The sequence below is a fragment of the Bactrocera oleae genome, chromosome 5, assembly GCF_042242935.1.
Source record: "Bactrocera oleae isolate idBacOlea1 chromosome 5, idBacOlea1, whole genome shotgun sequence".
In the NCBI taxonomy this organism is placed as follows: Eukaryota; Metazoa; Arthropoda; class Insecta; order Diptera; family Tephritidae; genus Bactrocera; species Bactrocera oleae.
In genome coordinates this window covers 14,210,513-14,224,516 of record NC_091539.1, presented here as the reverse complement: position 1 = coordinate 14,224,516, position 14,004 = coordinate 14,210,513, and the positions used below count along the sequence as shown (strand labels likewise).

General features: G+C 37.0%; 1 protein-coding gene across 1 annotated transcript in view; it reads right to left on the bottom strand.

Moving 5' to 3' along the window:
* LOC106614281 (uncharacterized) overlaps positions 1–11,940 on the bottom strand; it is a 29,403-nt gene extending 17,463 nt beyond the window's left edge. The window contains exons 1-9 of the mRNA XM_070109697.1: positions 11,553–11,940; positions 11,434–11,484; positions 11,315–11,365; positions 11,078–11,230; positions 10,938–11,012; positions 10,788–10,862; positions 10,405–10,728; positions 2,748–3,737; positions 1,116–2,126 (exon numbers count right to left, since the gene is read on the bottom strand). Coding sequence (XP_069965798.1) covers positions 1,116–2,126; positions 2,748–3,737; positions 10,405–10,728; positions 10,788–10,862; positions 10,938–11,012; positions 11,078–11,230; positions 11,315–11,365; positions 11,434–11,484; positions 11,553–11,819 — 2,997 coding nt within the window. The 5' untranslated portion in view covers positions 11,820–11,940. The remainder of the gene's footprint in view (positions 1–1,115; positions 2,127–2,747; positions 3,738–10,404; positions 10,729–10,787; positions 10,863–10,937; positions 11,013–11,077; positions 11,231–11,314; positions 11,366–11,433; positions 11,485–11,552) is intronic.
* Between the last annotated feature and the right edge of the window lie 2,064 nt (positions 11,941–14,004).

Genomic DNA, 14,004 nt, shown 5'->3' with positions numbered 1-14,004 from the left:
ATATTGAACCAAAAGTAACTGTAGAATTAAATCGTTTCCCAATTCAATATGACCAACCAAAAGAACGATTTCTGCCGTGAAAAATGCCGACAATTTTACATATATTTGCTTACAGAAATCAACAAGCGTTTCCCATTTGCTAAAAAATTTGTTCAGTTGCTGCCTACTACAAGTATTAATCAACAAGTGGATAACGAGATTCGGTGTTCCAATAGAATTACGTTCTGACCATAAAAGGAGTTTCGACTCAGCTTTAATTCAAGGGATGTACCAGAAACTAAGTATCCAGAAAACGGATGAAATAAACGAACATAAGAGAAGGACGGCTAAATAAGTCAACAGCATCCTAAAAGTCGAGAACAGAGACATAAATGATATGCGTTCCGTACCGCAAATTTTTCTAATCGGAACGATCAGACTTAGATTTAGGGCATTGTGGCGAGCACGGATGCGAGGACAAAATAGAATCGACAAAAGTTACGTATTTTCAGAATAAATAAGACAGCGACATTCGTAGTTGCCAGAATATTCGAGTGGCGATGTTTTCGTAATGATTTACTATATAGTGCTGCTTAGTAAAGAGCAGTAGTTAAGTTGTTGAATTAGAAATAAAGATAAATGTACGAGTATATTCAATTATTTAACAATTCAATGATCGAACTCAAGGTAGAATTTCAAAGTAGACGATTTATCGAGAAAACAGTTACAGTATAGTTGAAACAACCCAGAGCTAAACCCACGTGAACTATGAGACTGTTTATCGAGAAACCCGTTAGAGTATATTTGAAACAACCCAGAGCTAAACTAACGTAAATGTGATTATGTATGCGTTTTGATGTCGATGGATTCGGGTATTACAATCAGGGATACATAGGTTCCCACTTCTGGTTCATACATTTGTATTTCAATTGGACCTGATCTGCTTTTCGATAAGTGTTATAACGAGCGTAATAGGGCGGAGGCATGTCTCAATAGATTGCATAAATTGTTTGCTTCGTTATGATAATAGACTTTACAAAAAAAATATTTGTGTTTAAATACATTTAATAATTATTTATGTATTTAATTAAATTTTATTTACTAATAACTTAACGTTATATTTATAATTTACTTTAAAGCGCGTCTTCAGAGCCTTTCGAACTTACTGCAACTAATGTTGTACCATGTGATTTCATATGAGCACTTAAACCGGCATATTGAGCAAATCGTTTATCACAAATCTTGCACGCATATTTCTTTTCTGCAGCATGGATCTGTTTGTGTTGTCGCAGATGCTTGGTACTCGTAAAACCTTTATTACATATATTGCAAATTTTATCTCGCACATTTTGGTGCACTTTCATATGTTCTCTATAAAAACCTTTACTGTAAAATCCTTTATTGCATATTTCACATCTGTGGGTTGGTTTATTCTCATGCCTTCGCATGTGCATATTAATTTTTGATGTAGTACGAAAATTTTTGCCGCAAACATCGCAAACGTATGGCTTCTCGCCGGTGTGCGAGCGCATATGAATTTTTATTTCTGTGGTCGTTGCGCACGGCTTGCTACACACCTCACACTTATATAAGTAGTCGTGTACATGTCTTCGCAAATGTACGGATAAATTTGTGGTCAACTTAAAACCATGACCACATACATGGCATTTAAATGGAAGCGAACCATCATGAGATGCGACATGCACTTTGTACTGACATACGCCTGTAATTATTTTTCCACATATCGAACATTCATAAGGAGTTACATCTACTTCGAGATATGAAATGTGTTCATAAAATTTGCAACTTTGCCTATAGTTTTTATTTTGTTGTTTGCATAATATTTTTAGTCTCTTTTCGTGAGAGCATATTTTTCGAAGTCGTGAAATTTCACATCCGATATCGTAGCGGGTTAGACTTAAACCTGATTTTTTATTGAATTTGTCGTGAACAGCTTTTACAGCTTCTCGTCGTCTATTACCGAATCTATACGCTATATCTGTTTCATCCCAAAGACAAGAATACTGTTTGTATATTTCCGCTAAGAGAATGCTTTGAGCATCATTTAAAACACTTCCGGTCATTATCATTTGAGCTGTTGTTGTTGCAGAAGGAACAATTGGTTTAATCTCAGTTTTGTATTTGACCTGTAAATAAAAGGAATGTACAGCTTTAAACATACGCCGTTAAATTTTTTGTCTCATACTTGTATGTCCTTATATGTATGCATGTGTAGATACATACTTGTTACAAGTGATTAAATCGCTGACAAACTTGACCAAATGCATCTTTTTTAAAACAACATATTTTTTCATGGTTAACAGTTACACTTAAATATCGCTTTAACCTATTTTAGTGACCTGAATATGAGTATTGCGTAATTATATGTATATGTATGTAATATGACAGCTAGCACAGGTTGCAAATATTTTGCTAGCCTCATTGCATGAAAATTAACCGGGGTTTTGGGTTTTGGCCTAATTTGCAGATTGTATTTTGTTGTTGTGCCGCTGCACGGATTGGAAAACCTTGCAATCCGTGCACATTTTAAGGGTTTTGCAAGAGCAAGAGAAACCTCCTATTGTGTTTCGAAATAATATATAGGTATTGTTTATTAAATTTATTCATACAAAATTTGTATAGCTTATTATGACGAAAAAAACAAGTATAAGTAAAATCTAATTCTTTAATAAGCACATACTATAGGTAAAGAAATAAACCTAAATTCTGGACTCTTACAATAAATTTATTTATTAATAACATTATTCCTGGTCTTCTTGTGCCAAATCAACGCTTTTAGAACTAATCTCAATTAATGTTGTACCATGTGACTTCACATGTCCACTAAGTCCAGCATATTGTGCAAACCGTTTACCACACATTTTACATGCATATTTTTTTTCGGAAGAATGGATTAGCATATGTTGACGCAGATGTTTATTACTGGTAAATCCTTTTTCACATATACTGCACAATTTGTCTCGTACTTCTGAATGCACATGCATATGTTCTGTCATCAAAGATCTCATATAGAATGTTTTATTACAAATTTCACATTTATGCAGGGGCTTTTTATCGTGACGTAATTTATGTGGTCTCAATTCAGCTAATGATCGATATTTTTTGCCACAAATTTCACAAACATATGGTTTTTCCCCAGTATGGCAGCGCATGTGAGTTCTCAATTCAGTTGTTGTTGCACAGGGTTTGTCGCACACTTCACACTTATACAAGTAGTCTTGAGCATGCCGACGTAAATGTACCGTTAAATTGGTAACTAATTTAAAACCATGCCCACAGATGTGACACTTAAATGGCAAAGAACCATCATGAGAAGCCAAATGCACCTTGTATTGTTGTGTGCCACTTAATAGCTTTTCACATATTGGACATTCGTAAGGCGAAACGTCAGTCTCGAGAAAGGCGATGTGATTGTAAAATGTGCACGAGGGCTTATAAATCTTATTTTGTCGTTTACATACAAATTTTTGTCTTTTCTCATTACAAGTAAGCTTTCGAAGTCTTGTAATTTCGCATTCCATATCATATTTTGTGAGGCTTAATCCAGTTTGCTTATTAAACTTTTCAAGTAGCGTTTGTAAAGCATCTCGCCTTCTATTACTGAATCTGTATGTTATTTCTGTTTCATCCCAAAGAGTGGGCAGACTGTTATAAATTTTAGCTAAAACTATAGTTTGTTCATCGTCTAAAATGGTTTCTGGAGTTGTGAATTTCCTCAGTAACGGTTTTGGTTGTACCTGTAATAAAATAGTGAATGATTTTGCTTTAGAAATCTAGTTACGAAAAACAAAAGTAGCTTTTTGTGAACTAAAACTCACATTTTATTAAGAATTAATCAACTGTATGGCATAATGAACAGGTGAAGTAAATGGGCAGCTTTCCTTTTTCTATCTGCGGATAATTTCATTAACATATATGCGTTGTCACATAATAATAATGTTGGCCACTGAAATTGGATTGCAACAATTTGTCGACCCGAAGCTGCCTAATACGTTTAATAATTGTTATTCCGTTCCCACGACAGTTAGGTCTAAGCAACTGGAACGGACCCGGATTTTTATCCGGCCAAGGACTGTCAACTCGGCACCATTCCTCGAAATTACTTCAGGAATGTTTTCTGCCGCTACAACAGCAACAACAATAATTGTTAATATTAAGGGTTAAGGTTTTTATATGGGTTTCTCATTGTCCTAGACAACAAGGTACGATAAATCTTTGTTCTAAAGAATAGAACTATAGCAGTTTGGATAACCTTCCTGGTAAACTTTCTGTAGATATAATCACTTAATTACAACCAGCTCTTAACGTTTTGCATAATTATTTCACTAAATGGAAAATTCTTGTAAATCCGCAGAAAGCATAAGCAATTTTTTTCAGTAGAAAACGCAGAGCTTGTTTCTTGCCCCAGAGCTGTGTTGCTCTAAGCAATGTTACTGTTCCTTGGAATGAAAAAGTAAAATATCTCAGCGTTATTCTTGATACAAAATTTATTCATAAACAACACGTTTTGTATATTATTAACAAAATAAATATTTTAATTAAAACCCTGTACCCTCAACTCAAATTTTCTATGGAGCACCAGTCTGGGCCAATATAGCAAATTGTCACTTAAGAAAATTGCAAGTGATGATACTTAACCTCCCCTGGCTCAATTTCAATATGCAGGAGCTTTTTTAATAACAAGTTTGTATTGCAGCTATAGTGGCGGTTCCGATAAATGAGCAGCTTATTGGGAAAAATAAGACGTGTCCACAATTTCGGATCGATATCTTATATACAGACATTGACTCAAAACCGGACTTATGGAAGGAGATAACGACAGCTCATAACAAAATTTATTCAAAACAAGTAGGGAAGGGCTAATTTCGGATGTAACCGAACATTTTATACTCTCACAAAGTCAAATGGTATACTCGTTTGAGATTTCTTTGTGGATTGGCTGATATTTTCGGTAGAAGGTCAACTATAGGCACTGGGGTCCACATATTTAGTACTTAGGGGCTTGAACAGTTTTGGTTCGATTTAGACAATTTTTGGTCACAAGGTGGCATACTTAATGGTATTATTCACGCAAAGTTTTACCCCGATAAAATCATTGTTGCTTGATATGCATAGTGGAAAGTGAAAGAATCAGATGGAATTGAAAATGGTGTTATATGGGAAATAGGCGTGGTTGTAGTCCGATTTCGCCCATTTTCGCACTATAACATAGAAATATGAAAATAGCGTTATGTACCGAATTTTGTTGAAATTGGTTAAGCAGACCTCGAGATATGGGTTTTCACCTAAAAGTGGGCTGTGCCACGCCCACTGTCGAATTTTGAACGCGGTTCCTATAAAATTATCTCATACCATCCCGGAGATAAAATTTAATGTCTCTGGCGTATTTAGTGCTTGATTTATCGCGCTTTTAGTAGTTTTTAACAGTACCGTTATATGGGGAGTGGGCGGAGTTGCCACCCGATCTCAACTTTTTTCACACTGTAGGTAGATGTTCTAAAACCATTTGCTTCCAGTGAATTTTGTTATTATAGCATTACTAGTTTAGGAGATATGCACATTAAACCTATTATAGGCGGGACCACGCCCACTTTAAAAAAAAAAGTTTAACTGCAGATGCCCCTCCCTAATGTGATCCTGTGTACCAAATAACAGTCTTGTATCTTATTGCGGAGCTTAGTTATAGCAATTTATTTGTTTTTGATTAATGCCGTTTTGTGGGCGTGGCAGTGGTCCGATTACGCCCATCTGCAATACCAACCGTCTCACGGTACCAAGAAACATGTCTACCAAGTTTCATAAAGATATCTCAATTTTTACTCAAGTTACAGCTTGCACGGACGGACAGACGGACGGACGGACAGACAGTCACCCGGGATTCAACTCGTCTCTTCATCCTGATCATTTATATATATATTATATAACCCTATATCTAACTCGATTAGTTTTAGGTGATACAAACAACCGTTAGGTGAACAAAACTATTATACTCTGTAGCAACAGGTTGCGAGAGTATAAAAATGCTACATCAGTTCGACATTTATTCGATTCGTCATTCGATAGTCTATACCTTAAAAAATATTATTATAAATTAACATTTCAAATATTTTTGGTGCTACAGTCACCTGAGCCGCTCAGCTATTAGAAACTTATTTTTGTTATTAAGGTAGTAGTTGTTGTTGTTGTTGTAACGGTTACCTTGTCCCCGTTTGGGTGATAAATTCCAGATTCGTTGTCGTCGAGGTCATCTAACGGGAAACGAGCTGTTTCGACGGGGTCGGACCATAGGGAGAAGGGTGTTAGATGAGTGGGGTTTGTTGGGCATGCAAACAGGTGGTTGGTGTCATGCGGAGACTCCTTGCACTCAGGACATGTGTTTGGTATGTCGGGGTCTATTCTGGATAAGTCGAGGAGCGAGGCAACTCGAGCTCTACGTCTGCTATGGGTGGTGGTTTGACTCGTAATACGCCATTCACTGAGAGGGAGTCGGTGAAGGTGTTGATGGCTCCTCTGTGAATGGCGGTCAGTGCCTGTCTGAAGTTCGTAGCGTCCGAAGTCCGGTCGGCGTACTGTCTAATGTCGTCGACGTAATCAGGGAAAGACCTCTTGGTGTTCCTAGGAGGCGGCTCCACTACAAGCAGGCGACTACAGGGGTGGTTTCTATGAAAACACCCCAGCAGAAACTGCTTGGAGAGGAGTTCGTTGTGTTCCTTAACCGGAAGCATACGGGCCTTACTATGTAGGTGTTCGATTGAAGACATCAAGATGCATCCCGTGATAGTCCGGAGTGCAGTGTTCTGACAGGTCTGAAGCTTCTTCTTCTGCGTGTCACTGCATCCAGGCCACCATATTGGGGCTGCATAATTTAGGACCGGCCGACCGATTGCCTTGTATGTTGCCAGCAACGTTTCTTTGTCTTTTCCCCAAGAGCTGCCGGCAAGCGACTTGAGGATTTTGTTGCGGCTCTGTACTTTGGCAGTTATCGCGGTCGAGTGAGGAGTGAAAGAGCACAGACTGTCCAATGTGACGCCTAAAATTTTAGGATTATTAACTGTCGGAATTTTTATGTCATCGACTGAAATGTTCAGGTCCAGTCTGTACTCCTTCGTCCAGTTTGTGAATATGGTCGCTGTAGATTTAGTGGGGGAGAGTGTTAAGCTGCTTGCAGAGAAGAAGCGAGAAAGATCGCAGAGGTAGCTGTTTACTTTTGAACACATGCCATCGATTCCATTGCCCGACGTCAATATCGTACAGTCATCAGCTTACGAGGTCACTGAAATTCCCGCTGGTAGCTGGGGGAGTTTCGAAATATAGAAATTAAACAGTAGTGGGGAGAGGACACCGCCCTGCGGAACCCCCTGTTTAATTTTCCTAAGTTTGGAGTTTTGACCTCGAAACAGTACGGATGAATGCCGACTGCTCAAGTAGTTCATAGTCCACCGCTTCAGCCCTGGAGGGAGCGTTGATTGTTCTAGGTCCTCAAGTAGCGTTGTGTGATTGAATGTGTCAAAAGCTTTTGACAAGTCCAACGCTACGAGGATCGTCCTCTCGCAGGGTGGCTTCTGGTTCAGGCCATGAACTATCTGGCCGTTTATGACGCTAAGTGCTGTGATGGTACTGTGCACTTTTCGGAAGCCATGCTGATGATCTGATAGGCTTAGGTGGTGAGTGAATGACGGGAGTAACAAGGCCTCAAGTGTCTTCACTACTGGGGAAAGGAGAGTTATCGGGCGATAAGACTCCCCTTTGTTGGCGGGTTTCCCAGGTTTCAGTAGTGGGACCACTCTTCCTACTTTCCACACATCGGGTATTTGAAGAAGTGGATATCGACAAGTTGAGGACCTTGGTGAGATAGTTTACTCCCGTTGGGCCTAAGTGTTTTAGCATTAGCATCCTTATTTCGTCAGGGCCAATGGATTTAGACGATTTCGCCTTTTTGAACCTCCCCATCGGTGAAAGTAAGTGGTGCGCAGTCTTTTGGCATTTTGCGCAGCCGTCGGGTAACACATCGTTTGGCCTTGTCGGTCGAAGGGTGCAGTGTAAACTGCCGGCTAAAATAGCTCGCGCACTTCTTCGGGTCCGAGGAGGCATGGTCATAGAATTGAATTTCAACTCAATCGTCATGTCTCCTAGGGTTAGAAAAGGCCTTGACAGTAATCCAAAGCTTACTCACACCGGTGGAGAGATTACAGGACTTCAGGTGCTCCACCCATTTTGTCCGCTAATGTTGGTTTACCATTTGCCGAATCTCCAAATTGAGATCCCTTGCGGAATTGACGCTCGCCAACGATGACGTCCGTAGGAATGGGTAGTGCGTTGAAGGTGCTCTGAGTAAATTCTGTGAAGCCGACCCAGTTAGCTTTGTTAAAGTTAATGAAGGTGCGGTTGTCCACAGAAATAAAGTTGGGAGGTTTCTCGATCGAGATAATTATGGGCAGATGGTCGGATGCGAGAGTTAGCATAGGTCGCCAGGTTATGCTATTTATCAGACCACCGCTAGCGATGGTAATATCAGGCGAGCTATTACAGGTGCCCATAATTCTGGTGGGGGCTTCGTCATTCATTGTGCAGAATGTCGAATCGTCAATCCGTTCCGCCAGCTCCATCCCCCTACGATCATTTGACAGGCAGGAATGCCAAAGATCTTGATGCGCGTTGGTCAGACTGGGAGTCATGCTGTCTGTGTGAGCTCCTTAAGGCCTATCTTGGCCACTCGACTGGAGTGGCAGCGCAGTGCACGAACACGTAACTCGTGGTCCACTCCCTATGTGTCTTAAGGCCTGAACAGGTCTTAAGATGGCTCCATCCATTGCATATATTGCATCTAACCGAGGTGGAGTTTGGATGGAGCCTTTTAGCGCAAACGCAACAGTAGAATTCCTCGGGGCCCGGGTTGGACTCGATGCCAGCACGGGTCAGGAGGATACGGAGCAACCCTGCTGCTAGGCGTTGCTCCAATGACGACAAACTAAATCTAGAACTTACCGATCCAAACAGGGTTAGATCGCCGAAATAACAGCCCTTGGCCGGAATAAATCCGGGTCAATTCCGGTATCGCAGAACCGGCTGTTGTGGGAATTGTAGTAGTCTGGTAACTTGGTTAGCTGCAAACGACACGACCAGTTTTTAAACGCGTTTTTCTCGAAATAACGTTTTACGGTCGGCCTGGATGATAAATATATTTCTATCCAACCGATTGGGCTGAAATTTAAATATGTTATTATACTCATCAATAGCTCTTGTAGGAACTAAGATCTTTTTTTATCACTAACTTTCCATTTTACAGCCCGATTTCTACTTAAAAACGTTTCACTTTTTTCGAAGTCAACCATTTTTTATTTTTCAACGAAATTGTTTAATCCTAGTTCCAACCAGAATGACAAGCTCACAGAATAATAGTTTTTTTGATTTTTCTATTTCAGATGTCCTCATGCGACCAAATCACCGGGGCCAGCAACCTTATTTTGTTTTTTTTAGACGCTCACTTCAGTGCTACGAAACAACAAATTTCAAAAAACAAAAAAGACAAAAATATTTTTTTTGTACACTGAGACAATATAAATAATAGCATTAAAAATGCAAGTTACCAGCTACTTAACAAACAGGTTTTTCTCAAAACTGAATTTGTATATTGGCTGCAAAAAGTTGCTTTTATTTTGTTCTGCTTATTTTATATATGTTTCTTTGGGCATAGACCTTCCATTTTTGTAATAGTATAAAAATGTAATTTTGGTCGAACAGAAATCATATCAGAAACGAACAGCATTTGACATATTTTTTAAGTCTGCAATTTTATGAAATTAATTTTTTGTAACAATCGTGGGTCATATTAAAGGCAATACTACAAGACTATTCATCTTTTTTATTGTTTTGTTTTTAACCACGCTGAAGGCTACAATCACTCAGTAATTGAAGCATGAATTTGACCTCAAATTTAAAAATATTTCATGCAGTAGTTTAAAAGAAATCCCAAAAATTATATTTTTTAGGTAGTCACACTAGATATTTTACTTAAACTCTAAAAGTTTTAAACCAAGTGTTTGGCCATTAAAACCTTGTATGAATACGGCCTGGCAATTCATACCAACAAGTAAAGTTTACCAATATTTGTTTTATGAAAGAGAATAATAATAATTTGTGGTTAAGAGAGATTAGAACAAAATATTACTTCAAAATCTTCGGGAGATAAGATAAAGAGATAAACATTTTTTATAGTATAGATGCGTGGCTTTAAAACAAATAACCTTGAAACATAATATCTTTACTATATCGTCATTTATTGAAATCAGACTTCATTCAAACACACTTGCAGTCATTCAAACGGATTACTTTTTCTATTTACTTTATTATTTTTTAAACTAAGTTACTTATATGTATTATATTCTTTTTTTTTTTTAAACTTACCTCAGCTTTTTTTCGTTTTGGTTTTATAAACGTAGTTAGATCGTTATACCAAGCAGGTGTATATATTTTGCCTTTAGAAAGATAAATTTTTTTCCGTACCAATTCAGTTCGAAGTCTACTGCTTAATTTTCCAATCATTTTACGAATGGACTCCCATTCGGTTGGAATTCCCACTTCCTCAGCAATATTTTTAATTTCCTTCTCTCTTCTCCTATTATCTCTGGGTAATTGCGCATCGTTATCCCACAATGTAGGCCGTTTTTCATAGCCTTTAAATATTGCGAGTATTTTATTTTTATTAAAGGATTCATTTAAACCAAGTTCCTGTTAAATTAATAATAACTTTTCATATAATATAAGGAAATACATACAAATTATTAAACCTCTATATAAGCAGCAATCTCAGAGTCTTCTGCATTAGCTCCTTTATAACTATCCGTTTTTTGTGTATAATTTTTCTGTACCAGAAAAAAGAAAATTATATAATATTAATAATTTATCATAACATATAAAGATTTAAACATTACTAAAACCTTTATATAAGCAGCAATCTCAGAGTTCTCTACATCATCTGCATTATCAATATCATTTTTTTCTGTATGATTTTCCTGTATTAAAAAAGGGAAAAATATCTCTACAACATGCACTCACTTTATATATATTTAAAGCTTACGCTAATACTATCTTCAGCCTCAGCATCTTCGCTCACGTATCCATCCATTAGGGGCAACTCTTTAAAATCCATCGAATTTTTCATTTGGTTGTCGTCCAACTCTATTTCCACTTTTTCAAAGTCGTGTAAATTCGATTTACTGTCATTGCTGTTCTGTAAGGCTTTATGTGTTAAATTTTTTCAATATGAATTAACAACAACAATTGTTGTTTGATTGATTAAATTTCAAAACATCACCTCATTTGAATATGCCGTCGCGAAATGTTCATCACAATCGTCCATATCTTCCTGTAATTAAAAATTAAAGTGAGGTATATAATGAAGAACTGTTGATTGATTCTTTTTCTAAACATCACCTCATTTGAATCAGCCGTCGGGTAATGTTCATCACCATCGTCCATATCTTCCTGTAATTAAAAATTAAAGTGAGGTATATAATGGAGAACTGCTGATTAATTCTATTTCCAAACATCACCACATTTGAAACTGTCGTCGGAAACGGTGCATCATGATGAATATCTTGTTGCAATTCAAAGGAATAATCAACTTCATCCTCTACTTTAGGGTTCGTAAAGTGACACATATGATCCTCACAAATGTGTTGAATGAAATCTCCTAATTGAAGAAAAGTGTAATCGCAAAAGCTACAATTTAGGAAAAATTCTTTTTGGCCAATTGACATCTGAATAGTAATTTCTCCACATTTCTTTAAATCAGCACATTCAATTTTATGCTTTTCCATAATTAATATTTTACTGCTACCGAGGAATTCTATATTGATACTTAAAAGCTTCAAAGTAATCAATCTGAGAAGACAGTAAACAAATTTGACCACCAACAATTTAAGTGATGTCACTAATAATACTCGATATTATGTTCGAAAAATAATTTGCAAAGTGTGGCCACAAAGATGCAAAAGCAGATAAACTTGAAAATTTTACAAAAAGAAACATTTAAAAAAAAGTAATATCAGAGAATGTAAATGTAATTAATTTTGTTTTTGCGCTTCAGTTAAGAAGTAAAGTATTTGTTTCTATTTACAAAAGTTGAAAAACAGAAAAAAAGTTCGATGTATGCTTTTCTATTAGTTGGTTCACATAGAGAAGAAACAAAATAAAGCGCTTGAAAATGTTGGGCAACTCTCATCTTTTTACACTTTGCCAAGCGATATCCGATTTAGGGACTCAAATGCGGAAATACTTCGCCCATTTATTATCTGTTGTTGTTGTAACGGTTATCTAATCCCCGCTTGGGTGGTAAGGTTCAAGTTGATTGTCATCGAAGTCATCTAACGGTACACCCAGAAAACGAGCTGTTTCGAAGGGGGAGGTAGAAAGGTGTTAGATGAGTGTGGTTCGTTGGGAATGCAAAGAGGTGGTTAGTGTATGCGGCGACTCGTTGCATGCTGAACATATATTTGGTATGTCATCAGGAGGATGCAAAGCATCAATCTTAATCTAAAACTCACCGATTCAAGCAGAGTTAAATCGCCGAAATAACAGCCCTTGGTCGGATAAAATCCAGATGTCCGTGTATCTCATTAAAAAACCTTGTTTTATAATACAGATGTCTCGGGTAGTTTCTTATACGAACTATTGTAGTATTGTTATGGCTGATTTATATACAACTTTCGCTTCCCTTTGTTTCAGACATTTCCTTTGAATGAAAAGTTCAATATGGTTTTATATGAGCACGTTCACATCGAAGCGAAACGCAGCAAGGCAAGGTATAACGTTTGGCAACTCTCATATTTTTACGTTTTGCCAAGCAACAGTTGCAATTTTTATTAACGAGTACCACGAAAAGCAAAGCGTTCATTATGTTTTTGTTGTTGTTCTTGTAGCGGCAGAATTCTGCTGAGTTGACAGTCCTTGGCTGGATAAAAATCCGGGACCGTTCCGTTTACGTTCATTCTGCCATATCCTTTGCTTTCTTCGCTATGTTGTTTAAGTATGAATTGTCAAACAAAGCGAGAAAACTTGTATGTTAGTTATCTTGACTTTCAGAAGAAAGGACTTAATTCTAAATAGCTCTATGAGAATTTGATTGCATGAAATGGTCGAACGGTCATTCTGCACAGACATTTTCGAACTTCTACGATTTGCAATGCACTTGAAGTCAATTGTGTTAGCTTCCGTTTCCTCTTTTCACAAGCTTTTCGTTCGTTAACTATTTTTATATTGTTAACTATTTTTAATTTTTTTATGTATTATATAATATTTTTTAAAACCCTGAACAGGGTATACATATTAAGTTACTCGCGACGTAGGTAACACACACAGAAGAAAACGCGGAGGATAGATAAAATATATATATAAATGATCAGCATGACGAGCTGAGTCGGTTTAGTCTTGTTCGTTTGTCCGTCTGTCTGTATATACGTAAATTAGACCCACTTCGGACCCCTCTAGCATACGAGTATACACAAACTGAACGATCAAAATCAAGTTTTTGTATTGAAAATTTTTTATTTGGCAAAGTATTTTCTATGTCTTGTATGGATACTTTTTTTTATTTGTGAAGGGCAATCACGTTTTCTTTTTTTGTTTTTTTAGTACTGTTTAATTTTTTTTATCATTAAGAAGTAAACAATTTTATGCAAAACGAGCGAGTATTCAATAATTTTGTCGTTCAATTGCTATATAATATGTCTTGGGTTACATGGGCTTCGTCGGATAAAAAAATACCTATTTTCAATAATTTTTTTTCTATATAAAAAATTATTTATTTATTTCAAACTTTTTTCTGTCTTAAAGATACACATTTAGAGAATAATTTCTGAGATTTTCAAAAAAAAAAAAAAAATAAATAAAACTCCGCCATTGTAACGTCATTTCCGGCGACCCCTCGAAAAAAAGGTGCGCCCCCGATATGTCAGCATAACTCCTGACAGAATCATTTAAAATGAAAAAAAATTTTAGTTCAGG